The sequence below is a fragment of the Trametes versicolor genome (assembly GCF_000271585.1).
Source record: "Trametes versicolor FP-101664 SS1 unplaced genomic scaffold TRAVEscaffold_13, whole genome shotgun sequence".
Taxonomy (NCBI): domain Eukaryota; kingdom Fungi; phylum Basidiomycota; class Agaricomycetes; order Polyporales; family Polyporaceae; genus Trametes; species Trametes versicolor.
Genome location: NW_007360333.1, coordinates 1,518,400 through 1,545,068, shown reverse-complemented (window position 1 = coordinate 1,545,068; position 26,669 = coordinate 1,518,400). Strand labels below are relative to the sequence as shown.

At 55.9% G+C, this 26,669-nt stretch overlaps 10 protein-coding genes and 1 non-coding gene across 11 annotated transcripts; 7 read left to right on the top strand and 4 right to left on the bottom strand.

Moving 5' to 3' along the window:
- Positions 1-2,835: 2,835 nt before the first annotated feature.
- On the top strand, positions 2,836-5,762 carry TRAVEDRAFT_53385 (uncharacterized protein; the record flags this gene model as incomplete). The annotated part of the gene is made up of 2 exons (XM_008046288.1): positions 2,836-3,384; positions 3,435-5,762. The coding sequence occupies 2 exons, from the start codon at positions 2,836-2,838 to the stop codon at positions 5,760-5,762; spliced, it is 2,877 nt and encodes a 958-aa protein (XP_008044479.1).
- A 933-nt stretch (positions 5,763-6,695) lies between these two features.
- On the top strand, positions 6,696-7,538 carry TRAVEDRAFT_134901 (uncharacterized protein; the record flags this gene model as incomplete). The annotated part of the gene is made up of 1 exon (XM_008046287.1): positions 6,696-7,538. A coding segment is annotated over one exon (843 nt), but the record flags the coding sequence as incomplete, so codon positions are not given.
- A 1,176-nt stretch (positions 7,539-8,714) lies between these two features.
- TRAVEDRAFT_40509 (uncharacterized protein) lies at positions 8,715-10,140 on the top strand (the record flags this gene model as incomplete). Its single annotated transcript, XM_008045895.1, has 2 exons — positions 8,715-9,416; positions 10,033-10,140. The coding sequence occupies 2 exons, from the start codon at positions 8,715-8,717 to the stop codon at positions 10,138-10,140; spliced, it is 810 nt and encodes a 269-aa protein (XP_008044086.1).
- Positions 10,141-10,244: 104 nt separating this feature from the next.
- TRAVEDRAFT_135249 (uncharacterized protein) lies at positions 10,245-11,381 on the top strand (the record flags this gene model as incomplete). The annotated part of the gene is made up of 1 exon (XM_008046286.1): positions 10,245-11,381. The coding sequence occupies one exon, from the start codon at positions 10,245-10,247 to the stop codon at positions 11,379-11,381; it is 1,137 nt and encodes a 378-aa protein (XP_008044477.1).
- Positions 11,382-11,784: 403 nt separating this feature from the next.
- Positions 11,785-13,810, bottom strand: TRAVEDRAFT_31948 (PAP2-domain-containing protein). The gene is made up of 3 exons (XM_008045865.1): positions 13,716-13,810; positions 13,599-13,664; positions 11,785-13,538 (listed from the first exon to the last, which is right to left on the bottom strand). Exon 3 carries the CDS (start codon positions 13,518-13,520, stop codon positions 12,141-12,143), a length of 1,380 nt encoding a protein of 459 aa, XP_008044056.1. The 5' UTR covers positions 13,521-13,538; positions 13,599-13,664; positions 13,716-13,810; the 3' UTR covers positions 11,785-12,140.
- Positions 13,811-13,992: 182 nt separating this feature from the next.
- TRAVEDRAFT_135270 (acyltransferase-domain-containing protein) lies at positions 13,993-15,322 on the top strand (the record flags this gene model as incomplete). The annotated part of the gene is made up of 8 exons (XM_008046285.1): positions 13,993-14,155; positions 14,214-14,232; positions 14,287-14,391; positions 14,476-14,587; positions 14,646-14,737; positions 14,793-14,851; positions 14,910-15,086; positions 15,228-15,322. The coding sequence occupies 8 exons, from the start codon at positions 13,993-13,995 to the stop codon at positions 15,320-15,322; spliced, it is 822 nt and encodes a 273-aa protein (XP_008044476.1).
- Positions 15,323-15,502: 180 nt separating this feature from the next.
- TRAVEDRAFT_t223 lies at positions 15,503-15,605 on the bottom strand. The gene has a single exon. It is a non-coding gene; the product is annotated as a tRNA-Met (tRNA).
- A 2,595-nt stretch (positions 15,606-18,200) lies between these two features.
- Positions 18,201-18,830, top strand: TRAVEDRAFT_86725 (uncharacterized protein; the record flags this gene model as incomplete). The annotated part of the gene is made up of 2 exons (XM_008046284.1): positions 18,201-18,511; positions 18,695-18,830. Coding segments are annotated over 2 exons (447 nt in total), but the record flags the coding sequence as incomplete, so codon positions are not given.
- A 52-nt stretch (positions 18,831-18,882) lies between these two features.
- TRAVEDRAFT_88303 (uncharacterized protein) lies at positions 18,883-19,312 on the top strand (the record flags this gene model as incomplete). Its single annotated transcript, XM_008046283.1, has 2 exons — positions 18,883-19,083; positions 19,142-19,312. Coding segments are annotated over 2 exons (372 nt in total), but the record flags the coding sequence as incomplete, so codon positions are not given.
- Positions 19,313-20,801: 1,489 nt separating this feature from the next.
- Positions 20,802-22,864, bottom strand: TRAVEDRAFT_24316 (O-acetylhomoserine ami; the record flags this gene model as incomplete). Its single annotated transcript, XM_008045811.1, has 14 exons — positions 20,802-20,873; positions 20,936-21,036; positions 21,107-21,306; positions 21,368-21,611; positions 21,666-21,773; positions 21,830-21,884; positions 21,939-22,093; positions 22,151-22,169; positions 22,229-22,247; positions 22,303-22,430; positions 22,486-22,528; positions 22,584-22,609; positions 22,662-22,776; positions 22,830-22,864. 14 exons carry the CDS (start codon positions 22,862-22,864, stop codon positions 20,802-20,804), a joined length of 1,320 nt encoding a protein of 439 aa, XP_008044002.1.
- Positions 22,865-24,095: 1,231 nt separating this feature from the next.
- Positions 24,096-26,042, bottom strand: TRAVEDRAFT_61195 (O-acetylhomoserine ami). Its single transcript, XM_008046282.1, has 10 exons — positions 25,961-26,042; positions 25,746-25,886; positions 25,645-25,687; positions 25,460-25,587; positions 25,375-25,393; positions 25,298-25,316; positions 25,036-25,245; positions 24,877-24,984; positions 24,275-24,816; positions 24,096-24,219 (listed from the first exon to the last, which is right to left on the bottom strand). Exons 1-10 carry the CDS (start codon positions 25,981-25,983, stop codon positions 24,148-24,150), a joined length of 1,305 nt encoding a protein of 434 aa, XP_008044473.1. The 5' UTR covers positions 25,984-26,042; the 3' UTR covers positions 24,096-24,147.
- Between the last annotated feature and the right edge of the window lie 627 nt (positions 26,043-26,669).

Below are 26,669 nucleotides of genomic sequence, written 5' to 3'. Positions count from 1 at the left end.
CGAGGAGAGGGATAAACTGACGAGCTGGATAACCCGAGAATGAAAGGACCGAGATGGGAGAGCCAAAAGTGGCGAGAGCGCCGAATGGCACCCTCTCGCCATTCCACCACCTCCCGAGTCCAACCCAACCCACACCGAACTCGTCACCAGTGGTTGCCAGTTTTATAATATAATAGCCCACCAACGTGGTACTAGCATTGTGTATTTGGTGATCACCTTTTTTAATGTCTATCAGGTGGGCCACCATTATATAATCCAAGGCCACCCATTGTAAAATAGACTGGGCCTCCTCTGTCAATGCCTGTTAATTTTATCCTGCCCATTTGGGCTTCCCTGTTGACTTCTGTCAATCCCTGTTAATACCTGTCAATGAGGCTAGGCTGCTTGTAGGTCCCTGTTTACCGCTCTTTGGGCGCTTTTTAGGCTTCCAAATAGGGCAGGCATACCAAATGGCCGCACCTGGGCGCTTTTTTGGATATCCCAATATGGTAGGTGCCTACTACCTCCTCCTGGGCCACCCCTGGGGGCCCACTTTGGGCATCTAATGGGCACTCTGCTGTATAGATTAATGTGCTATAGATGTGTAGTTATTATGTGCTGTCTATGTGCCAATTAACCGCATATATGGGGCGTAAATGCCCCCATAAATGCGAATGCATGCCAGGGGTCAGCAGGGCAGGGTGGATGCATGGGGTATATAATGGGTTCCTGTTGGAAAACCTCCATGGCAATGATACCATAGGAAAGCTATATTTTAGGCCTGCTATGGACAGCTTGTTTCGTGATGATAGCTGCATGGGTCATAGAGATATGACACTTCGCATTTTGGCAAAAAGTGGTCATTTTGTTCCTGCCATATCTTGGCACTGATAGCCGCTATAAATGATCCCCAAGTTGCGTTCTGATGAGGTTCAATGGCCCTTTCAAATGAGCATATATACATAGTTTTCTGACCATTTTCACTTTGGCCCTCCTCCTGCCCCACTTACAAAAGAATACCCTCTAGTGACTTCAGTTCTTGTCATATTCCCCTGAAAATATATGCATCATGTACTATATACCCATACATATATATTCTGAGCTTCTCTGGGTTTTGTATGTCCTTCTTCCTCTGGTATTCTCTATTGCACATTTCATGCACTCCCAGCATGTTTGTGGCCTATAAATCTACCTTTTGAGGCTATGACCACCAAACTCGCTACGTACATAGCCATGGTGTGCATAAATGTATTCCCGCTTCTCAAAATTTTATCAGAGGCTTGGATCCTTTGGGGTATCCTTATCAGTAATCCATGGCATATGCTCTGTAGAATTAACAGGGCTCCATTACGTGGCATAGAAAGTTGATAGATTGTAGTCCTGTATCCTAGCTCCATAATGCAAAAACAATCATGTCATTTGAGTGTAAATAAACAGAGATATGCAGGAAATACATCAAATGGTGGTTTGTGCTGCCCAGCACAGCATGCAGTGCTGGATCCATGTATCCTGCATATAGTGCATCAGAGGCACTTCTGGGGTGTTCTGGCCACTACTCTGTCAGTTCCTCATGGAAATTTCTACTTTCTTTTGCATCAGGCTCCTATATACCACTGCTATGTCACTATGTACTCTGATTAATATATCATGCATTCACAATTCATCAGAAGTGAGTATACTGTAGCCAACTGATAAGGATACCCTAGAGGATCTGTGGATGCGATAAAGATTCTGAGCATGTGTACGGAATTCAGTATGCGCTGGTTCCATATGGAGCAATTTTGGTAGTCATATCTATAAGGAATAGAGTTATAGAACCCAAACATGCTGGGAGTGCATGAAATGTGCAATAGAAGGTCCCAGAGGGGGAAGGTTATACTGAAACCAGGGAAGCTCAAAATATATGTGTATATGTATGTAGTACATAATGAAAATTGTTTCAGTAGCATCCATGAAGAACTGAAGGATCTGGATGGCATTCTTTTGAGAGGGGGGGAGGAGGAGGGTCGAGGTTAATCTGGTCAGAATCTCATGAGAGTGGGTTCATTATGAAGCCTGTGATAATTTGAAGTGAATACCGTAAAGGGATAGTTCATATCCACTTTGGATGCCAAGATATGGGGGAAAGAAAATGACAGCTTTTGGCGAAAATGCGAAGGGTAATATCTCTATGGCCCATGCAGCTGTTATCATGAAACAAGTTGTCTCTAGCAGGCCTAAAGTACAGCTTCTAAACAGGACTACTGCCCTGACAATCTATGCAGAGGAGCCCATTAGAGCCCCTATGCATCAACCCTGCCCTGATGACCCCTGCCCTGGATTCGCTCTTCTGAGTGCATTTGCCTCTCATTTAGGTCATAAGAGAGCATATAGAAAGCTGAACATCACAACATATACACTAGGAATTGATTGCACCACCAGAGGACCTTTTAAGTGCCCAAAGTGGGCCCCCAGGGGTGGCCCAGGAGGAGGTAGTAGGCACCTACCATATTGGGATATCCAAAAAAGCGCCCAGGTGCGGCCATTTGGTATGCCTGCCCTATTTGGAAGCCTAAAAAGCGCCCAAAGAGCGGTAAACAGGGACCTACAAGCAGCCTAGCCTCATTGACAGGTATTAACAGGGATTGACAGAAGTCAACAGGGAAGCCCAAATGGGCAGGATAAAATTAACAGGCATTGACAAGGGAGGCCCAGTCTATTTTACAATGGGTGGCCTTGGATTATATAATGGTGGCCCACCTGATAGACATTAAAAAAGGTGATCACCAAATACACAATGCTAGTACCACGTTGGTGGGCTATTATATTATAAAACTGGCAACCACTGGTGAACTCGTCTCTAACAAGACAATAGCTATGGATGACCGTACTGCCCCAGAGAACTCCCCAACCCCACCACCACCGCCGCTGACACAGCCAAGGCGGGTGTTCGATATGGCGACAAGAACGGTCCCGCCGGCGGACAAGAAAAGGACGAAGACCGTTGGGCGAGCGACAACGGCGAACGGCAGAGGGGGCGACGGACAGGAGTACGAGGACGATGTATTCAGTGCACCGAGGCAGGTGCAGAGCGAAGGAAGGCCGAGGAGAATGCTGAGTGAGTTACAACCATTCACCATCCGCGGAGGGCCCTCGACGGTGGCCGACGAGGAGGAAGACTCCGAAGATGAGGAGAGGGGACCGGGCGACTCGACGCCGACCCCCTGGGAGAGGCGGAGGCCGTCGACATCGTCCTCAGAGAAGCTCGTACAGGACCTTGAGGACCTTGCGGCTGCCGAGCAGGAGCACGAGGACGACCCGTACGAAGTCAGAAACAACTCGATGTGTAAAGATGAGGCATACGCTACTGGGATCACGAGCTGGGAGGACATAGTCAGCGAGAGCACTCCGCAGAAGGAGGACGCTGTGAGTGCGAGAGAAGGTTGAGACGAGCAGATGAGCTAAAGGAATGTCAGGAGGGGTTGAACGACATGGGCATCCTCGACCGCCTGTCGAAGGAAGGCCCGCCGAGCCCACAAAAGACGCGCCCGAACAAGAGGCTGCGTGTCCACTACTCCCCGGAAGAGCGGGTGAACGAAGGGGCCAGTGCGATGCAAGCAGGACCGGGTGCGACGGGGATGGAGGGGGTGGCAGCGAGCAACGCGAGCGCGAACGTCCCGCCGCCACCGCCGTACCTGGCGCAGCTCCCCCCGCAGCAACCGACGCACTACCACCAGGCGCCGCTGCCCCAACAACAGCAGATGATGCCCCAGGCGCCGCTCATGCCGCGCGTGAACCAGCAGGCAGAGCACAACCAGCAGCAGCAGATCCCGCAGCAGCAGGCGGAGCAGCAGGTGCAACTGCACCAGCAGCAGCCGCACCCACAGCAGCAGCAACTGCCGCAACCGCAGGGGCAGCACCCCAACCAGACGACGAAGGTCGCGATCACGATCAATCAAGTCAAGGCAAAGCTGCTCGCGCTCGCGGAAGAACTGGCGGAGAAGGCGGGCATCTCGGTCGAAGTCGCGTGGGGAGTGATACTCGATCAGCAAAAGGCGGCCGCGGAGCCCACGGCGAGGGCGGCAGGACAGGAGCTGCGCCCGCAGCTGAACAGGGCCCTGCAAGGCGAGCCGTCGAGGCGTCCGCTACGAGTCGAGGGGGAGCAGGCGCTGGGACAGCCTCCCCACCCAATTCCGAGCGCGGCGAAGGCGGAAGAGCGACCGGCACAAGCGGAGCGGGCGCGGGCGAGCCACACGGAAGCGAGGCCGGGATCGTCAGGCACCGTGCACCACGCCGTAGGAGCGGGAGAAGCGGCACTGGACCAGCGCACTCAGGACCCGAGAACCAGACTGCAGGCCGGAGAAGCGGCGGCGATCGCTCGCCACAGACTGCCGAGTGAGGTCAGGTCGGAGGACGCGGGGGACGAGATGGAGGTGGACCTGGTAGGATCGCTCCGACGGGGCTCGGAAGACCCGATGGGGACGTGCAGCGTGGCCGGGCTTCCTGGCCACATCCCTGTCGAGGTGCTGGAAGCGGTGTGGAGGAACAGGATGGACGTGAGGATGAAGGACGAGGAGGAGGAGGAGAGAGTGCGGCGCGAGGACGAGAAGGAAGGATACAGGAGGGCGCTCCGAGAACTAGGTGCCCTGACGGAGCCGCAGGAAGGATGGCCCGCGATCCACACGAGAGGGGCGTACGACAGAGTCCATCACCTGCAGAGTGCCGCCTACGAGGAATGGCTGGCAGCCGACGACGACGGCAAGATGCTCATCGAGATGGCACGGCCCGGCGACCTAGACAACGACACAGTAGCAAGGTTCGCGGCTAAGCTGGAGCACGTACTACAGGGGACGTTCGGACATAGCGAGTACACGCTGGCAGTCCCACCGCCGCGAAGGATCGCTGCCGAGAACGAAGACTCGGACGAGAAGAACAACGACTACTCGACGGTGTTCCTAGTGTCGGGGGCGCCGCCGCTGGCCGTCGAAGTCTTCGTCGAGCTCTATGCGATCTGCACGGAGGAAGTGGCGTTCTGGGCCTTCAAAGGCGACATGGAGGTCCCCAAGTACGTCGGCGCGCTGGACGGCTTCATGCAGAACGGAGAGAACGCGGCTGCGAACGTCATAAAGAAGCACCTCAAGAAAGAGACGCTGTTTACCTCGATCCTGAACCTCGTCAAGGAGAACCCGAGGCTCAGCCATATGCACGGCATGACCGCGACCCTCCACATCATCGGCACGGTGGCAGTCAAGCTAGTCAGAAAGGACCGCAGCGACGGAGGATCACCGCTCATTGCGCACCTCTACATCGACCAGCCCACAGACAATGGCCTCAAGTGGGACGAGTGGCACCAGAGCCTCCTGAAATTCCCTCTCCCGGAGGCGTCCGGTCGACCGCTGACTCTGCGAGGACCGGTGCGTTGCGCAGAGTGCCATGGCGTCGACCATGTAGAGGACGAGTGTCGGTACAGGAACATCACGGAGTGGAGGAAGAGGACAGAGAGCATCGAGAGGAGGATGGTGGAGAAGAAGCTGAAGGCAAAGGCGAGGGCAGAAGCAGCAGCGGCAAAGGCCCAAGGAGGAGTACGTCACCAGGACAACAGGCGCCTTGGGGGTGGGCAGTACGGGCCATCCGGCCCTCCGCGCAGGAACCAGATCGACAACAGGTGGAACAGAGGGGAGGGGCCGCCCTTCGGAACCCAGTTCCAGGGCAACTGGAACCAAGGGGGCCCGCCCAGAGCCATGAGTGGCCAAGGGGGCCAAGGGATGGGTGCCGGGCAAGCGACGCGTCCGCCGAGGCGGTAAAGGACAGTATACCTACATCTTGAACGGCGAGGAAGGCTGGGGCGTGGAGTTAAGCGAGTCGGGAGAGGCGGGGTGCATGGAGCGAGCGTGATGTAACGAGTGTCGAGCGATGACGGAATGCTATACCTTCTTGACGAACGCAGGCGTGACCCACTGCGATTCGCCGGAAACTGGAGGTAGCCTACAAACCTGTACACCGGAACCAGGCGGGCTGCTGAAGGGGGTCCGTAAGTGCCCAAATTTACTGCCGAAAGGACAGGAAAGCACTTGCGTCTCATCACCAACGGTGGCCTTTTCAGGCCTCGACGTGCCGTGCCGAGAGGCTGAAGCAGTGACGAGAGAACGCGGCCGGATGCGGGATCAACTCACGATGCATAGTCGACTGACGGAGGCCGGGATATGCCTCCTTGCTGCGATAGCGTGGTTGAGCTACGCGGGACTTCACCAACCACGAACACCCAAACCCAACAACAACTACCACCACACCCGGAATTAAACGCACACTCTGGAACGCGCCTCAGACGAGAAGGAGAGGGAAGGGGCCCTCCTGCCAACCCGGCCCTCGATGAGAGCCCATCTGAGAACGGCGGCAGCGCCAGTGCGAATCTCTCACCGAGTACAAGCAGGGGAGGAGAGACGCATGGCGGTGGGCGGGGCGAGGAGCGAGACAGGCAAGACAGAGAACAACGGCAGGAAGAAGGGAGAGAGAGAACGGGACCTGGGGGGAGGAGGAAGAAGAAGAAAGAACGCATGGCACAAAAGACCGCGATCAGAGTGGCAACACTGAACGTGAATGGATTCGGGTCGCTAGTAAGAGACCATCCAGACAACAAGTGGGGTGGGATGTATAGAATGATGGGCGAGCATAGGATAGGGATACTGCTAATACAGGAAGCGCACTTGACGAACGAGCGACGGTTAGACCTCCAGAGAATGTTTGCGGGCCGGGTCAAGATCTTTGCGTCGGCCCACCCAGAGGCTCCGACACAAAAGGAAGGCGTTGCAATCGTCCTGAACAAGAAGATAGTCAGCGCGGACAACACAACGTGCAGAGAAATCGTACCGGGAAGGGCGCTACAACTGACGATGCCATGGAGAGGCGGGGAAGTAAGGCAGATCTTGTGTGTGTACGCGCTGACGTCAGATGGGGTTGCGGAGAGGAAGGCCTTCTTTGTAAAGCTGAGAGACTTCTACGAAAACAATCCGGAAGTCCCGAAACCGCACCTAATGGCGGGAGACTTCAACAATGTAGAAGACCAGATAGACAGGATTCCGGTGGCAGAGGCGGCAAGAGATGCCTCAGTCGACGAGCTGGACAACCTCAAGTGTGCACTAGGACTAATGGAGCGCGATGGATGGAGAGCGACGTACCCGAGTGGAAGAGACTACACGTTCCAGAGAAAATGCGGGGACAGAGTCCAGATGTCGAGGCTAGATAGGATATACGTTACAGCAGACCTGATGAGATGGGCTAGAGAGTGGGCAAGCGTACCAGTGGGAGTGAAAACGGACCATAGTATGGTGTCTGTCCTCCTAACGGCACCGAACGAGCCGGAGGTAGGGAAAGGGAGGCCCCTCTTCCCGTTGCACCTCCTGAAAGACAAGACCCTGGCGAAGAAGATGAAGGAAAGTGGCCACAGCGCCATCAGAGAACTCAAGAACATACAACAGATGGGGAGAACTCACGAACGCAATCCGCAAACAGTACTGAGCAACCTGAAGAAAGAATGGATGAGCGAAGCCCGAGAACGTGAGAAGAGAATAGTACCGAAACTCGGACAAGAGATCCGGGAACGGGAAGAAAGAATCCAGCAGCTGCAGGGGGCTGACGGCGAGATGACGAGCGAAGAAACAAAGGAGTATGAGAAGCTCGTAAGCCAACTACGCGAGCTTAAAGCCAGGCGGACGAAGCAAACGCAGAGTAAAGCAAGAGCGAAGCACAGGGTATGGGGTGAATCCCCAACGAAGTACTGGACAAGGCTACATAGGGCACAGGCGCCGCGCGAACTCATCCCCGCCTTTGAAAGAGAAGGAGAGAGAACGAGAGAGGGTGAAAAAGTATACGAACAAGACTCGGTGAAAATGGCAGAAATGGCCAGAAGGCACTACGACAGCGTCCAAGCGGATGGGGAAGATGTAACCTCGGAGGAACAACGGGAACACGACATCGAAATGGCCTTAAACAGTCTGGAAACCTCTCTGACCGACGAACAAGCAGAGAAAGTAGGTGCTGGGATAGACCGCAGCGACTGCGAGCTGGCACTCAAGTTCGCGAAGACTGGCACGGCGCCGGGCCTGGATGGAATCCAGTACGAAGTCTGGAAAACGATGCATGCGCGCTACGTGGAAGACTCGAGACATGAGCACAGGAATCCGATGGATGTCCTCCATATACTGCTAGCAGCCTTCCAAGACATCCAGGAACACGGTGTCGTGGAGGGAACGGCCTTTGTGGAAGGATGGGTATGCCCGATCTACAAGGAAAAAGGGGAACGCACTAAGGTCGTCAACTACCGGCCAATAACGCTCTTGAACACGGATTATAAGCTCCTAAGCAAAATCCTGGCCATCAGACTGGCGGACGTCGCACAAGATCTCGTTCACCCGGCGCAGGCGGGCTTCGTACCTGGGAGAAGGATCCACAACCATACACAGCTGGCCCGTCTGATGATGTCCTGGGCGGAGGCGAAGGAGGAAAATGGAGCAATCGTAGTGTTAGACCAGGAGAAAGCCTACGATAAAGTCGCACACGACTATCTGTGGGCAGTGCTGGGGAGAATGAAGGTACCAGAATCCTTCACGAACATCGTTAAATCACTGTATGCAAATGCGATCACGTCGGTGGCGGTAAACGGCGTAACGAGCGCAACGTACAGAATCTATAGAGGGGTTAGACAGGGTGACCCGCTGTCATGCCTCCTGTTCGACCTGGCGATAGAACCGCTATCAGCCATGATCCGCGGCTCGCAGATCCGAGGATTCAACATACCGAAATCCCTTGAAGTCCTGAAAGCGACGTTATTTGCGGACGATACGACGGTGTACCTGGCGGAAGAGGATGATTTTGGGATCCTGCAAAGGGTGCTGGACACCTGGTGTTCGGCAGCCAAGGCAAAGTTCAACCTGCGGAAGACGGAAATAATTCCCATTGGGACAAAGGAGTATAGGAAGAGAGTAATTGACACCTACAAAGAGACGGGCGCATGGGGAAACTACCCGGCAGGTGTCCACTTAGCCGAGGAAGGAGAGGCAGTAAGAATACTAGGAGCGTACTTTGGAAATGAAGCGGAACAAAGTAAGATATGGGACCCGAAAATCAAGAAGATGGAAGGCGTACTGGAGCGATGGAGTCTGAGCCCCTCGACAGTGATAGGGAAACGACACACTACGCAGATGATGGTGGGGGGGATGTCGCAATTTCTAGCGAACGTCCAAAGAATGCCGGCGACGGTAACGAAGAAACTGATGAAAATGATCAGATCGCACATATGGGACGGGAAGAAGCACGTTCCCGTTGCAATGGAACACTTGTACCTACCAGTTGAAGAAGGAGGGTTGGGTGTACTTGACGTTGAAGCGCGGAACGAGGCGATAGATGTAATGTGGCTCAAACTGTACTTGAGCTCGGGGAGCGAGAGGCCGCTGTGGGCGTACGTTGCAGACAACATCTTCACGCACTATGCGTCCTCGAGCGCGGTCCCGAAAGAGAGCACGCTCCGCGCTGGCCCCTTCTATCAGCACTGGTCGCCGAACATGAGAGCACTCCCGGATGAACTAAAAGCAATAGTCAGAGTGGCGAAGAAATACGGACTCAGACAGGAAGGCCGTGCTTTCTCAAGAGGAATCATGAGGGAGATGCCGATCTGGGGGCATGGACAAGCGGACGTGAAAGAGATGAAGAAGCTCTCCATCGCATCAGCGGTAACGAGGTGCCTGAAAGTGAACCACAAACTAGTAACGGTAGGACACTGCGAGGAGCTCGCGAATGCACTGCGGGACGAAAGACACGAGGGACGACGAGGGTGCGTGTGCGAATGCTGCGAGCAAGCGATCGTTCAAAATGGGTGTGCGTACCCGCACCGATGCTACGTGCGCGCGAAGGCAATACTTGATCTCCTCCCTGGGAAGTGGGATCCACGCGGTGTGCACCCGGAGGACTACGAGGAGAAGGAAATGGAAGCTGCAAGAGAAAGCATGAGTGACGAGACGCTTTTTGACAGGCGAGTCACCACCTACGGGAGGATTGGCGATACTTTCAGAATCTTTACAGGCCCAGAAGGAGTGTTCAACGGCAGACTCAGCATGGAAGTACCCCGGGACGGCCCGGAACTGGTGGAGGTCGCGACAGACGGAGCGTGCGACCGAAATGGAGAGCTAACCGCGGTAGCGGGCGCGGGGGTCTTTGTCGGACGAGACGATGAGAGGAACAAAGCCGTACGACTACCGACTTCTCTCCCCCAGACGAACCAGACAGGAGAAACAATGGCAACGCTGCTGGCGGCGAGAACGATTGAGCTTGATCAACCGATGCGACAAGTAACTGACTCCAAGACCGTCATGGAAGCACTGACGAAGAGGAGAGTCAGGTTCGAAGACGAGGGATTCATTGCAAGTAAGAACGGGCCACTTACGATGGCAGCAATTGCGGCAATCAGAGAGAGAAAGGCCCATACGGCGTTCAAATGGGTCAAAGGCCATAGCGGACATGTGGGGAATGAGGCGGCGGACAGACTTGCAGCGGCGGGTGCGGGGAAGGAGGCCGAGGACGACCTGTCGCGAGAACTGAGTGTGGTGCCGTGCCTGCGACTGACCGGTGCGAAACTATCTGCAATGACGCAAAAGCTAGCGTACAAAGCGATCCGTAAGCGGAAGGCGGCGGCCCTAAAACCGAGGCGAGCGACGCAGCTCAACTTGAAGCGCATACAAGACGAGCTACTGGCAGCTACGGGGAGAGCACCGAAGACGGATAGCATTTGGACGTCACTAAGGAAGACAGAGGTGTCGCGAGAGTGTGCGCAATTCATGTGGAAGACAATCCATGATGCGTTCATGGTTGGGCACCACTGGCAGAGACCGAACATGGGTGATGAGCTGAGGGAGAGAGCGATATGTAAACTGTGCGATGAGACGGAAACAATGGACCACATACTCTTCCGTTGCGACTCGACCGAAGCAAGAGTCATCTGGAAGAACCTCTGCGACCTCTGGGAAGGGACGGGCCAGAAATGGCACGAGCAGTCGTGGGGAACGGTCCTCGGAGCAGCGTGCCTGATTTTCGAGAGTGAGCACGGAACGAGACTCCCATACACGGAGAGGCTGTGGACGACGCTGTGCACTGAAGCAGCTTACCTCGTCTGGAAGTTGAGATGTGAGAGAGTAATACAGAATGAAGGAGCGTGCTTCAGCGAACGGGAAGTACAGAACAGATGGACGGCGACAATGAATGGAAGACTGACTCTAGATAGGAGAACAGCGGTACCTTGGCTAGGCGGTACGAAGGTGTCCGCAAAGGGGATTGAACTAATGTGGCTACCTGTGATTCGATCTCCGAAAGACTTACCGCAAGACTGGGTTAGAAATAGCGAGGTTTTAGTGGGTATTAGGGGTCCGAACGGCTGAGCCACTGCAGTTTGGTACGGGCCCCTCGAGCCCCACACGACGTGCGTAAATGCATTTCCTGCGCGGTGTAGGTGACCTTTCAACCCTGGTAAGCACTAACGTACAGTAGCGAGAGCCTTGAGATTCAACTCGAGACCTTCGTGTCACCGACGTGTTTGTGTAATTACATGACAAGCCCCCTGGGACCATTGTAATCACAAATATACGTTCCACCGAAGGAACGAACGCTGCCAAGCGCTGGTTCACCCACAGATTTCTTGTGCAACATCAGCAATGTCTGGAGGGTTTCGATTACACAAAGGGGCACTGGATGACCTACCGTTCGTGAACATTTTTCTTTTCTGTGTATCATTTTTATCAGTGCCCTCGTCGCCCTTGAACGTTGAACATTTGAAGAGGCAATACGGTGCAGGCGTCTACGGGAAAGTAGGCGGGGTATCAGCAGACATGAGTAGGAAAGTGGGGGTTGGGAGGGTGCAGCAGCCTCGGCCGTCTGAGCACATAGTATGAGTGCGAACGAAGAAGGGAGACAACGGGAAAAGATAGGACATGAACTAGCTGAAAGAGAGCGTGTCACGCTGCGCACACCCACCAGACATACCATGGCAGGGCACCAATTGCAGAGTCAGAATCGGTGAGAAAGACACGAGCACCTAGCTCTATGCTCCAAATGATAGATACATTAGGAAAGAAAGCCCGGTAGAGTGACTAGAAGTGTATTAACCAAAGGAATGTACAGAGCGCATGTCCCACCTAGTCCTATGAGGCCCGCGCACCCTTGCCCTCCTCCGTCGCCGCCTGTGCCCTTGTCGGCGTCGGCGGCGGGAACGCGAACGAGCCCCCGATCGGGCTCCACCCCTCCTCGCCGCGATCCTCCGAGCGAATCAGGCTCGCGATGCTCGCCGTATGCCGGTGGCTCTTCTTCACGGGGGACGCGCGCCCGTTTGCAGACTTGATCAGCGGCACCGCGGACGCGGGCTGGTCGGGCACGACGGGCGACCGGAACGTGATGTCCATCTCCTCATCCGACTCTCGGTCCGAGAGCTCCTCGAGGTCGTATGCCTCCGCGTCCCGCATGAGCGCCGAGCCCCGGCCTCGCCCGCGTGGCTCCTCCAGGTCGTACACCTCGTACTTGCTCCGGTACGACGCAGTGTTGAGACCACCCGGTGGAGCCGTTGCGTTCGCGCCCTTCAGCTCCTCGGGAAGCATGAGGTAGAAGAACGCCACGGCGAGGCAGGAGCCACCGACGACGTCCACGAGGTAGTGATGCGTCAGGTACATCGTCGCCCAATACAGCACCGCCGCATAGCTGAACACATATTTGGTCGTCTGCGGAAAGAAGTGCGAGATGAAGAGCGCTTCCATCGTGGCCGCGCCTGCATGCAGCGAGGGGAACGCGCCGAAAACGAGGGGTGAGTTGGAGAACGCCGCGGTGTAGCCGTTCGAGTGGAAGAGCCTGTCGATCCGCGCGAGGCCGCCGGGCGAGCCGCGAATGGTGTAGTCCGCGGGGGTGAGGCCGTAGATGAGCTCGTACCACGGCGCGGCGCAGGGAAACACGAGCTGGATGAGCACACCCGTCAGGTTCATGTAGCCGAACGCGCTAGCCCAGAAGTGGAGCGCTTCCTTGGGACGGAAGAGCCAGATGAAGGCGGCGACAATAAACGGGATAATGTAGTGCCCGACGCCATATGGAACCCACGCGAGGAGGTCCAGGATTGGATGCGTAAAGCGTGTCAGGATGTCCGAGACGTTGGCGCCATACAACACGGACTCGAGCGTCGGCAGTAGCACCACAGACGGCGTCGGGCGGTACTCCTTCGGGATGTATTTTGACGAGAAGAAGCTGAGCAGGTAGAGGAAGATGGGTCCGGCGGGGAGGAAGAACTGCGACGTGAAGGGTATAAGGAGCGCGGTGACGTAGAGTATGGGTATCGCGAGCTTGAGGAGGATGGGGGCCCCCATGACGAAGAGCCAGAAGGTGGCGAGGGTGATATGGAATATATAGATAGCGTCGCCGGGAGTCCATTTATGTTGTCGGAAACGGTTGAGGGTATCACTGGGCGAGAGTGACTTGTCTAACCGTCCGACCGCCGCAAGGAATGCTGCGACGACCCGTCTGAGAGGCTGCATGGTCGCCATTCCAATTCTGCCAGTTTCCTATACGATAATGTCATGTGAGATACTTACAGCCACTGTAAAGGCCGTAGTTACACTCACCTTCTGTGCAAAAGTACCCACTTCGCGAAACTCGTTCCGTCTCCGTCAGCCCGCGCCTCCGGGTCGCTGCTGAAGACATCAGGTCCTATCAGGCACACTAAACGCGGGAACTCGTACTTTCAAGATCCGTAAAAACCGTTCACGAACACCGTCGTAAACGAGAGTGCCGAAGGGATGTCCACGACTCAGCAGGTGGTGGTTTGAAGGAGAAAAGCGGGCGCTTCCGCTGCGCGCGCGGCTTGGCTACTTCTCCGAGTCCTGCCACTTCTCCTCCGCCCACCATCTTTCTCGTACTGCGCTCGGCGGCTGCATCACTGCTCTCACTTGTACCTTTCTGCTGCGCTGCTGTATAGACTTACTAATCCTGCTCCGAGGAGCGTAGTCGACCCGGAAAATGGCGGGCTTCCTGTCAAAACTCACACTTAGTATCGTCGGACTCGGCAGCAAAGCGCTCATGAGAGGCGGGTTTTGCTCTTCGGTCACCGTGAAGGGGATGGACAATCTCCTGAGAGCCTTGGAGAGCGACGAGCGCAATAAAGGACGTGGGATCGTCACGAGTGAGTAAGCACGCGCCGCGTCTCGATTCGTATACACCTGACTGTGCCCGCTCTGCAGTGTCCAACCATATATCCACGTAAGTTCCCCCCTACACCTCGTCCACAGACGCGTAAACCAAACCATTGTCCAGACTGGACGATCCTGTCGCATGGGGTGTTCTCCCTACACGCTTCTATCGCGACTCGCGCAGGATTAGGTGGACGCTCGGCGCCTCGGACATAATGTTCACAAATCCGTAAGTGCACACGCGTCGGGTCAATGATACACAAAGAGTGGAATACTCAATCTACGATGGAACTGGTTTCCCCTCGCCAGATAGTGTCTTCTCCACGTTCTTTCGGTACGGCCAAGTTATCGAGACCTTCCGTGGCAAGGGCATTTTCCAGCCCGCCATAGACACCGCCATTCAGAAGCTGAACCGAGGAGACTGGGTACAGTTGCCGCCGTTGTCAATCTGCTAGCGTATGGGCTGACAGCAACGGCGGACAGATACATCTATTCTCTGAGGGCAAAGTCAATCAGGAGTCCAGCGACCCGGCAAGTCCGAACGCCGCCCGTCTATTGAGGTTCAAGTGGGGAATGTGCGTGTCATTTGCTTTTCGTAGTTGCGGCAACCATGTTCATCATACCTTACAGCGGTCGTATCGTGATGGAAGCGCAACAGCCGCCAATAATCATTCCAATGTGGTTGACCGGTGCGTCCGAGAGCCTTTCCTGAGAGGCGCAGCACCTGACATATCCCGTATGTACCAGGTTTCGACAAGTTGATGCCAGAAGGTCGCTCGTTTCCGTACAAGTTCCTTCCTAAACCCGGAGCCGAGCTCAGCGTCACATTCGGCGAACCTGTCCCTGTCCAGGACCTCCAAGAGGCGTTGGACAAGCTCGTGCGCGAAAAGCAGTTACCGGAAGCTCCCAACAGCACGCACGGGGGTCTTTCGGACCCGTCGCGGCCGCGGGAAGAGGGTCTAAGCGGAGCAGTGGCAGAGCAGGGATGGCTGGCCCAGCCTGTGTCTCATGCGATGGAGGGCATGGCCGAACATAGAGAGATCGGCGATCCGGTGCTGGCGGAAGAGATTGCGCGAGTGCGGAGTGCGGTCACTGCGGTCATTCAACGGGAAGTTGAGGCGTTGGGACGACGAGTGTTGGGCTTGGCCAAAGGGGATTGAGTTTGCATCCTGGTCGCGATGAACTACCGCATCCACCAGTCCAATAGTATAACCTCATGATTATAACATACTCATTTAGTGTAATGGTGTTCGTAGTTGACAGATGGAATGAGCTCTACATCTTTTAAACCAGAGCACGTACATTCTTACCCCGTGGGGGGTAAGAGAAAAACAAAAAGCTGCCCGGAATGAGGATCGAACTCATGACCTCAGGATTACCCATCACGGGGATGGTCATATGTAAATATGAGACCTGCGCTCTAACCAACTGAGCCATCCAGGCATTGCCCATTTACCCAGCCACCACATTGGGATCCACCAGGAAGCAGCGCCACCTGCACTTCCTGTTTCGAGGAATCGCAGCGACTCCCGGAAACCAAGTGAACGTTCGATCCTCGAATCCACTTGCCGGAAAAACAGCCCGAAGTCATTTCATCGCAGCTGTGCCTCCTAGTGTGTCATGTTAGGAGACGTGCATGATTGCAGACAGTAGTGAGTCGTATCATTATTTTGCGTGGGGCCGCAGTTCGTGTAGGACTGACATACTAAACCCTAGATCGTGCCAGAGGGGCCGTTACCTAATTCCTTAACCATTACTTTTCGGGAGTGAATGGGCACAGGCGAACACCTGCAGACGATTCCAGCAGCGTAAGAAAGGTCACCGGCATCTGTATTAACAATGTGCGCTCACCAGGTGGCCAATCGACCTCAGCATCCAGCTCACACTCTGGTGGATGCCGCTGTTCGCACTGTTCGCGTAGTGGACGATAAAGACGTTCTACTTGCTGTTCGGTACGTGCCCATGGGCCGCGTTATTGTGTCAGTGTGCGAGAGGGCTGATGGGTTGCCGGGCAGACTACTTCGAGGTTGCGCTGCTCCTGGGGTCGTGCTTCCTGGTCAACTACGTGACGGCCGATGGGAAGACGGATTTTGCAGATGTACGTCCTGCTGATTCAATGCGGTTCGCGCTTGTAGCTCACATCGCGTTTGCGATCTGTTTATCCAGGGCATGAGTTTGATCACCTTCTATGCCAGTCTATGCCATGACTGTGAGCGCGCCGGAGCATCGGCATGGTAAGGGAGGACTCATGGTGGGTATGTTTTCAGGCGACGGCGACATGGTTCTATCCCGGCCAGCCCGAGGTGGACTTCCTGCTCAGCTGCCCGGGTTCCGTCGAAGTAGGTCGCAAGTGGAGTTGGAAACGCGCTGGCCATATCGTTGTGACCACTACTTAGGCTTGTCAATCTTGTATCTTAGTGCTGTATCCTAGGCCGTGTCAGGCTGCCTGCCTGTTTCGAGACAGTGTCCGGAATTTCTAGGAGTATTTGAGTCGGTCGAGTACGAGCGCCTGCCGCGGTGAGTTTCTATCGGGCCTTCCCTGATGTTTCATCACTCAGTGGATCGAGCAGTGTTGAATGCATGTCATTGTACCAACCAGGCTCGGCGCAGTAGCAGAGGCGAGAGACGCAGCCATGGACGAAGTGGGATCTTGGCTTGAGTACGGGCGTTTGCGTAGCTTCGGCAAACGCCGCCATGCGTTCCTTCGCCCAATTGGGCAACTCTCGTCTTCAACCCTAGCCACCACCATCCGCACTCTTTGTTCGGAGTTCCTACCTGTCTACGCGTCCCATTGTCAGACACTTTTGTGAGTGATTCAGATGGTCCGGTGACGCGTCGCCCATTGATCTGAAAACCATTGCAGACCGAGATTGCTTTTCATCCTACCCTCTCCCCATCGTCCCACCCACTGTTGTTGGGCCACACTCGAACTCATATAAAACTCCGCCAACCAAGCATCCTCCTATCGTTCGTCTTCTCTCTTTCTCACTATCCACATAGTACTCTCTGACATGTATGACCCCAAAGCCAAATCCACCCCGGTAGCAGCCGCCGCTTACAGAGTGACACACGGCAGCGAACGCGGCGCAGGATCTCTCGCCGCAGAACACGAAAACCTCTCCCAGTATCGTGCAGCCGTCGTGGAAGACATGGCACACAAGGCGGTCAGGTTGGAACCGGAAGAGTTTCTCAAGGAGTTTTTCCACTCCAATAACGATGAACGTCGCCACTATGACTACAACGTATTCAAGGACGTAGAGGGCGCGAAGACGATGACTGAGGCGCAGGTCGCGGACAAGTTTGTGAGTTGCACCATTATGTGTCTTCGTTCGCAAACCACAACTTCGTTGTCAGATTATGGCAGTCAATCTCCTTAACCTCGCTCCCGGTTTCAAGCTAGCGGAGTCCAAGAACAAGCCAGACATGGGTGAAGAGTCAAAACAGAAGATTGATGCCTCGTTCTTCCGAGCCGGTCGTCTCCCTGTCAACAGCAGTGTTGACAGGCCGAACTGGGCTGAACAAGCCGTTTCGGTCGAATTCAAATCCCACAACACCAAGAACGATCCGTTTGACGACAGGACCGATGGCAAGGTCGACGCAGATGCCCTCGACCGCAAGAAGGTCCGCGGACAGCTCATCACATACGCCGAGAAGGTCTTCGAATATCAACATCGCACCGCCCTCTACATGCTCATCATCATTGGTCGACATTTCCGCTTTATTCGTTGGGACCGATCTGGCGCAATCGTCACGCGAGCGACGGACTACTTCGAGCATCCCGATCTCCTCTGCGAGATGCTATGGCACATGGCTCATCTCACCGACGAGCAGCTCGGAATGGATCCGACCGCCATCCGCATTCGCCCTGGCGACGCCGATTACGAGAAGATGGACGTCGCTGGCCGTCCCAACGCAACGGACTTCAATCACAAGGAACGTGACATTGACGGACTACCTCAGCATGACCAGGAGTTCCGGTACGTCCGTGAAGCGTTCTGCCGCTCGTTGGACCGAAGGTGGCCTCGCTATCGTCTCGATGTCCCAGATGGTTCGGGGATCCGGTCGTTCCTTGTGGGTAAGCCGGCCTTCCAAGCGGCGGGCATGGCTGGCCGGGGCACGCGTGGCTACGTCGCACTCGATTGTCAAAACGGGCGCTTCGTGTGGCTCAAGGACGCTTGGCGGGCACACTACGACTTGGTCGAGATGGAAGGTTCTGTGCTGGAGACGCTGAACAAGGAGGGGGTTTGCAATGTGCCAACACTTATCTGCCACGGTGACATCCTCGAGCAATCCACAAAGACACCAGACTACTGGCCCAAGAAGAAGGATCCCGAAACTACCACGCAGCCGTCTTCCGCGCTCCCTTCTTCCGCTCCTCTCGATCCACCGGTTATTTGCCCGGCATCACCAGCTACTTCCTCTGTGTCATCCGCTCCTTCCTCCCCGTGTATGCCAGCAAGCCACATACGACCGTCATCACATAGAACAGCCGTCAAGCGCAGCCGATCCGAAATAGAAGATGAGGAAGAGAGCGCAACCTTACCGGAAGAGTGCCCCCTTCGGCGGCATATGCACTATCGCCTCGTCGTCAAGGAGGTCGCTATGGACCTGACGACGTTCAAGGATGGACAACAACTGCTTTCGATAATCTTTGACTGCGTCATGGGTGAGCACACAACTCATTTCATGCGGTACCGTTATACTGACAGACCTTCCAGCTCATTACCAGGCGACGACGAAAGCCAAGATCATCCACCGTGACATCAGTGGAGGAAACATTCTCATACTCCCCAAGGCAATGTTCGACCAGAGAAAGGGCCGAAAGTTCGTGAAGTGGTTTGGCCTTCTGGCAGACTGGGAGATGTCCAAGCCGATCTATGAGAAACCCTCACTCTCGCGTGCGAGGCAGCCTGAGCGTACGGTATGTCCGACCGCTGCTGTGCCGCTAAATATACGCTAATATTTGGTGTTATCTACAGGGCACCTGGCAATTCATGTCCGCCGCGGCGCTATCTGACCACTCCAAGATCATTGGGACTCCCGATGAGCTGGAATCCTTCTTCTACGTTTTGCTCTACAACTCCGTCCGCTACCTCAAGTCAAATTGCATCGACGCTGGGTCCTTCATCGAGCAGTTCTTCGACACCTACACTGTCTGCGAGGGCACATACAAATGCGGGCTCAAAAAGGAAGCGGCGATCAGCAGTGGTGATATCGTGGAGACATCCGAGAAGTTCGTATCTCGACGCCTTCGCTTTAGCTCGCCGTTGGATACGTTCTTCACTCAAGCGTTGGGGTGGTTCCAGGCCCATTACATAGTGGAGGCCTACCGTGCCGAGCACGCCCCGCCCCCCACACCCTCAACGCCGCCATCGATATCTATCACCTCTCCTTCCCCTCGGTCTCCACGACGCTCGAAGCCGGAAGAATACACCTACTACGATATGACGGCGTTGGCTCCTGCAGCTGTGATCCCCGACAAAGCGATCGTGAAGGTTGCGCGGGAGCCGACCGCAGAAGAGGAAGAGAACGCGCTGAAGGTTGCAACCCACGCCCACATGCTCCGCGCTCTGCACGATGCGATATATTCCGACGATTGGAGGGCCGAGACGGACAGGGCCGACGGCGACAACGTGCCTCCGGACTTCAAACCCAATTACGAGGTCGGTCCCCGGCGCGGCGCGAGTACCGCCACTTGCAAGCGTCGGAGATTGGCGAAAACGGCGGCCGCGGGGCCTTACGAGGACGAGGACGAAGAGGAGTACGGGGACGTGTATCCCCTCTGGAACATCGTTCCGGGCGCAAATCCCAGGACGCCTCGGAGAGCCAACATGAAGCACTTCGCATCTGCGTTAGTGTAACGGCGTTCCAGTACTCGACCAACGTGCGCATCCTGTTCATGCGCATCTAATCTTTCCTTTATATCGTTATATCAACGCACGCCGCACATTATCACTCCCCGCACGTCCGCGAAGACCCCCCCCCATGGTTGCGAACGCCTCGCACCGCCGCTTGTCCCGTAGAATAGACCCGCATTGTAACATTGTATCTATATATCATGCTACCGCATTTCCGATGTATCAATATTCGTTTCTCTCGCCCGTCTATGCACCGTATCAACAACCGTCCCCCGGACCAACCTTGAACACATGATCTACACAGCCGACACGCAGGACTGTCATGAGAGCACGGTGCGTCGCGGAGAGCTCGAGCCCAAGGTCGTTTGCCCACGAACGCGCCGTTAATTTTGGCAGCTTGTCCCGAGCCACATGTATCGTGCTCTCCTCCCCTCTCGCCAGTCCTCCTGTGGGCCACATACGTCCGACACAGCGCAGACTCGGACGAGTCGTCCTTCGCGCGCATGGCTTACCGTGGCTGGCGATCAGGCAGCCGGCTACCGCAGGCTCATCGGATATGGTATGTGTGCGCGCCGTTTAGCGAAGGATGGTGAGCGAGATCCCGTTTTGCACAGTGTCTCGGTATCGATCCAGCTCAACATTCTACAGAGGGCCTGCGCATCAAACGTCGCTTGCCATACTATGGTACACGTTTCCAGTATATGCAATACACATCCTCGCACTCCATGAGATTGTCGAATCCTGTCGACATCTTCCGACTTTCAGCTCCTCAAGAGTTCGTTCAGGGAACCATCTTGAGCGCGTTCTCGAAGTCGGCGATGATATCGTCGATGCTCTCGATGCCGACAGAGACCTACATCACAAGGGTACAACGTCAGCTCAGTTGCACTCGCGGCGCATAGCATGTGGACTCACCCGAATCAAATCGGGGGTGACCCCCGACGCGATCTGCTCCTCCGCGGTCAACTGCTGGTGCGTCGTCGACGCCGAGTGGATGACGAGTGTCTTCGCGTCACCTGCGTACATCCCTCAATGTCAGTATTGCGCGCCCTAAACACCACATACTCCGAAACGACGAGTGCGCACCGACGTTGGCGAGGTTGCTCGCGAGCTTTAGTGCGTCGACGACCGCGCTGCCGACCTTCCCGTCGCCCTTGATACCAAAGTTGAGCATGCCCCCGAACGCGTTCTTGCGTGCGAGCAGCCGCAGCGCCTCCTTGTGTGACGGGTGCGACGGAAGTCCCAGGTAGGACACCCACGCGACCTTCGGGTGCTTCGAGAGCCATCTGACCGCGATATGTCAATCGCCACTCTTTACCAGGGGCGAATAGCGAAGAGTCGACGTACTGTGCGAGCGCGAGTGCGTTGTCCGAGTGCCGCTGCGCACGGAGACTGAGCGTCTCGATGCCCATGAGGAGCAGGAACGCAGGGAAGGGGTCCATGCAAGGCCCGAGGTCGCGCTGCACGTCGAGGCGGCACTTGACCGCGAACACAGCGTCGCCGAATGTCTCCGTGAACCGCATCCCATGGTAGCCCTCCGCGGGCTCGGTGAAGTCCGGGAACTTGCCCGATTTCGCCCAGTCGAACTTGCCTGCAGGGGCGCGTTTAAAGCGGGATAGGTGAGAGGGATGGGAAAACGACGCACCGCCGTCGATCACGACACCTCCCAGGACGGTGCCGTGCCCGCCGATCCATTTCGTCGCGCTGTGCGTGACGATGTCGGCGCCGAGCTCGAGGGGACGGACGAGGTATCCTGGCACCCTAGGCATCAGCGATCCCATGCCAATCTATATGACACTGGCACCATACCTCCCATGCCAAACGTGTTGTCCACCAACAGAGGGATACCGTGGTCGTGGGCGACCTGTCTCAAGATCAGCACAAATGTGTCCGCGGATGGCACATGTCGGAGACATACTTTGGCAAGCTCGGGCAACGGTGCGACGGTGTTCTTGGGGTTGCCGATGCTCTCGACATAGATTCCCTTCGTCTTCTCGTCGATGGCGGCGGCAAAGTCGCGCGGGTCCTCACTCTGCACAAACTTCATAGTGATGTTGAACTTTTTCATGAATACTGAAAGTTACGTCAGTAATGCGGAGACATATAGAAGGTGTTCGGTGTGTCCCTCACCCTTGAACTGGTTGTACGTCTATCGTATAGGTTGTCAGAGGCTTAGTCGTTATCCCTTCGCTGTAATAAGAAGCTTACCCCGCCATACAAGTACGATCTATTCCCAGGGCTGTAAGTGCCGCGGTATGCGCATGAGATTTTCGAGGACTTACGAAGTGACAAGGTTATCGCCGGCCCCCGCGATACAAGAGATGGCCATGAACTGCGCAGCATGGCCGCTCGCCGTCGCGACCGCAGCAACCCCGCCCTCGAGCGCGGCCATTCGCCTCTCGAAGACGCCCTAACACACCCGGTAAGAGGGGCGCTCAGATGTAAGTTCGCAAGAGCGTACTCACGACCGTCGGATTGCCCATGCGGCCGTAGATGTTGCCTGCCGTCCTATGCGCATGTTACCGTCAACGATGAAAGCAGCAGCGAGGAACTGATGACCAACCTCAGCCCAAACAGGTCCGCGCCATGCTACGGCAGAGGGTTAGTATGGGCCATGCAGTGTTCGCCGTGAGAACTAAACCTTAGAGTCGTTGAAGACAAAGCTTGTGCTGGCATAGATAGGGGGCGCGCGCGCATTCGTCGCGATGTCGGGCTCGTATCCGGCATGGAGCTGGATTGTGTCGAAGTCAGGCTCCCTGATAATCGAAGGTCAGGGCATTGGGTGGAGATAGAGGATCAGGGAAGGTACCTGTAGAAGTTGTTCACGGGCTTCGGGGGAATCATGTTGTCGGGGCGTCCGAGTGCGAGGTATGGGAGAGTGTGGGGAATGGGAGATGCTACCGCTGCAGCTGCTACTTAAAGCCACCAGGGCGCCGCTCTGTACACTACGTGGAAGCACTCTGGTGCCATTCACGGGGTATCATGCCATGCCGGGCTGCGTATCCCACAGGATACGTACAAGGCCGAGCCGATAGCACGTCGACAACAAGGTTCTCTCACCGATGTGGCTTGTCGGTAGGCGAGTCACCTCCTCCTTGCCGACCTTTACGAGACAACGCGCAGCTGAACCGGCTTCTGTTGGCTAATGGGCGATCCGTTCGAACCTTGTCGTTCTCCATTGATTCCTACTGGCGAGCATCCCCAGAACGTGGTTAGTGCGAGCTATGAGACGAAGCGGCGCAGGGTGCAAACTCACTTGACCCCGATCGCGTAAGGGCTTCCGTTCGGAATGCCTATCATCCGGGGGGCGCGTCGTCCGCTGCCGACGAACGAGCGTTCCTCGATGAAGTGGCTTATTCACCCGCAGGCGTCAGTATGAGCACCTGAGCATGACGGCGGAGCTCGCGAGCACACATTATCCCTGGCTGGAAGCGGGCAGTCTGAGAGTTCAGGCTAATGTTAGCGCATATAGTTCACAGAGGAGTGAGTTGGATAGAGCCGGAGGTCCAGTAGCTTTCTTGGCGCTGCCTTTGGCGAGGCCGGCGCGCCATACTATCACGCACGCATATCCGCGCCACCTTCTAAACCGCCGTCAGCAGACATGTATGTCAGATAAAGATATCTGCTCACCCAGTTTACTTGCTTGTGCGCCTGTAAAGGAGGGTCGCGTGTAATCCTTTGAGGTGCTCTACGCTCATGAAAACGGCACATTGGAACCCGGATATGTGGCAAGATTCACAACCGCCCAGAGCGCTCAGGCCCTGGGTGAAAGAAGGTCGAAGGATTGGCAATCCTTTGCCACGAGCGCGACTACGTGGGACGTTCATTCAGAACGTGAACATAGAAGACGAAGGATCAGCCACAGGACCCGACCAATATCCACCCTTGGCAGCCTGCGGAGGTGAGAATGTATAAGTAGTGTCGCTATCGTCGTGGTAGTCGGAGGTCAAGAGACGACTTGGGCGCTTCTGTCACTTCAGCTAACCTCTTCAGGCAGGGCGACTCCCCCGAGCTCCAAGACTATCCCACAAAACGTTTGATGGAACCCCAGTAGACTTCACAATTGAGCAGGTATATTACACATACATGTTTACGTTCTCAGTTTCCTATCAACACAACACCTCCCCTCAGGGCACCGCCTTCAGCGCGTTCTCAAAGTCGGCGATGATATCGGCGATGTTCTCAATGCCAACCGACACCTACAATCAACAAGTCAGTCGACATACACATCAAGACCATAGCAAAGGTACGCACCCGGATGAGGTCGGGCGTCACACCCGACGCGAGTTGTTCCTCGTCCGTGAGCTGCTGGTGCGTCGTCGACGCGGGGTGAATGACGAGCGTCTTCGCGTCGCCGACGTTCGCCAGGTTGCTCGCGAGTCGTAGCCTGTCCACGACCTGGCTGCCAATCTTCGCGTCGCCCTTAACGCCGAAGCTCAGCATGCCGCCGAACGCCCCGGGGCGGAGCAGCCGGAGGCCCTCCTTGTGGTACGAGTGCGACTCGAGGCCGAGGTACGACACCCACGAGACCTTGTCGTGCTGCTCGAGCCACTGCGCGAGAAGGAGCGCGTTGTCCGAATGCCGCTGTGCGCGCAGGCTGAGCGTCTCGAGGCCCTGGAGGAGGAGGAAGGCGCCGAAGGGGTTCAGCGCGGAACCGAGGTCGCGCAGGACCTCGACGCGGGTCTTGACGGCGAACGCGACTGCGCCGAACGTCTCGCTGAACTTGAGCCCGTGGTAGCCCTCAGAGGGCTCGGTGAAGTCGGGGAAACGGCCTGACTTCGCCCAGTCAAACTTGCCTATGGACGGAGAAGGCTCGTCAGGGGAGACGACGCACATGTCGTGGAGTGGAAGCTTACCGCTGTCGATGACGATACCGCCAATGGTCGTTCCGTGGCCGCCAATCCACTTCGTCGCGCTGTGTACGACGATATCTGCGCCGTGCTCGATGGGGCGGACGAGGTATCCTGTGCTAAGTTAGCCCATGCACTTCCACGTCGCATTCACCCCCGACTCACCTCCCATGCCGAAGGTGTTGTCGACGATCAAGGGGACACCGTGGTCATGCGCGACTTTCGAGAGCTCAGGGAGAGGAGCGACGTTGTACTTGGGGTTGCCAATGCTCTCTACGTAGATGGCTTTCGTCTTATCGTCGATGGCGGCGGCGAATTCCGCAGGGTCGTCGCTATGAACGAACTTGACGGCAATGCCGAAACGCTTCAAGAATACTGCGAGAAGTTAGCCAAACCACCCTAAGCCGAAGGTTGATGAGAGATATACCTTTGAACTGGTTGTACGTCTGTCCAGACTGGAGGTCAGAAAATCGCTTTACTGATAGGACATCTCGTTATGCTCACTCCACCGTACAGATATGATCTGAACGAAACACGATGCAAGGTGAGTACAGCTCCATTTCACCCAGAAGAATAGCAATCTGCTCACGTAGAGATGATGTTGTCGCCAGCCTTGGCAATGGCCGCGATCGCCATGAACTGCGCGGACTGGCCGCTGGAAGCTGCAACAGCAGCTGCTCCCCCTTCCAATGCGGCGATGCGCTTTTCGAAGACATCCTACACAAGGAGTCAGTATGACACCTAAACGTCAAACATTGGGCATAGTTTACTAACAACTGTCGGGTTCCCGATACGCGAGTAGATGTTTCCCAATGCCCTGTACAAAACATCGTGAGTACTCCTGACATCTCGGACCAGGCACGGAAATCACTAACCTCAATCCAAACAGATCGGCACCATGCTGCGAGTCGTTGAACACGAAACTTGTGGTCGCGTAGATCGGCGGTGCCCGCGCGTTCGTAGCGGAATCGGGCTCTTGACCAGCATGGAGCTGGAGAGTCTCGAACTCAGGCGCCCTACAGACCGGACCGGCAAATCGTGAGTAAAGCGCCCTCCCGTCCCTCCAGCGTCCCACATCGCGCTTACTCACTTGTAGAAGCGTTCGGCAGACATGGGCGACAACGGGCGGGGGTGAAAGCAGAATGTCTGTCGGGCTTGCCGCGATGGGCAGCTGCTATAAGACCCGCAGCGCCCGCGGCGCGAGCGAGCATGGCGTGCTCCCAAATCACGCAATCATGCCCCTTAAGTGGTGAGTGTCGCGACAGCGCGAGAAATTGGCGGTCAAGTGAGCACAATCCGGAAGAACGCACCAGCCGGGTGCGCTCGACACTTTCCTCGAAAAGGGTGGCGGGATGTCGCGATCTCGCGAGACCGGGCGAGGACAGCGTCCGAGTGCGGGGCGAGTGCTGTCGAATTCGGCGCGATCGAACGTACCGATAACCATAGGCGCTGATGGACATAGCTAAAGCTGTCCCTATACAGGCACCTTCGGAGTCCTAGTGGACTGCGAGCAAATGTTGAGGGCCGAGGAGCAGAACGTGAGAGTGTGATTTGACGGTGCATTGCCAACAAGGATACACAAGTCATAGCAACTATACATACGATCTCTCCCCCTAGCTACTAGGCGTTCCGAGGTCGATCAGATGGTCCGGCTCGGAGGAGTCGATCCATAGGGTCGTTTGGTTATTCCACTGTTGATTTTGGGGTCGGAGACGTCGAAGAGGCGGTAGTACGTCCATGCACCAAGCGGCTTGCAGGGTCGTACGCCGTCGCGCCGCCGGTAACGCCCGGATTGAAGG

What these genes read in the sequence shown, in the direction of transcription:
- TRAVEDRAFT_31948 (XM_008045865.1), bottom strand. Translation starts at nt 13,520, where the DNA reads ATGGCGACCATGCAGCCTCTCAGACGGGTCGTCGCAGCATTCCTTGCG.
- TRAVEDRAFT_61195 (XM_008046282.1), bottom strand. Translation starts at nt 25,983, where the DNA reads ATGTCTGCCGAACGCTTCTACAA. An exon ending in TCTGCCGAACGCTTCTACAA is followed by an intron (nt 25,887 to 25,960) that starts GTGAGTAAGCGC and finishes TCCGGTCTGTAG; the next exon opens with GGCGCCTGAGTTCGAGACTC. An exon ending in TGACGCCCGACCTCATCCGG is followed by an intron (nt 24,220 to 24,274) that starts GTGCGTACCTTT and finishes TGTTGATTGTAG; the next exon opens with GTGTCGGTTGGCATTGAGAA.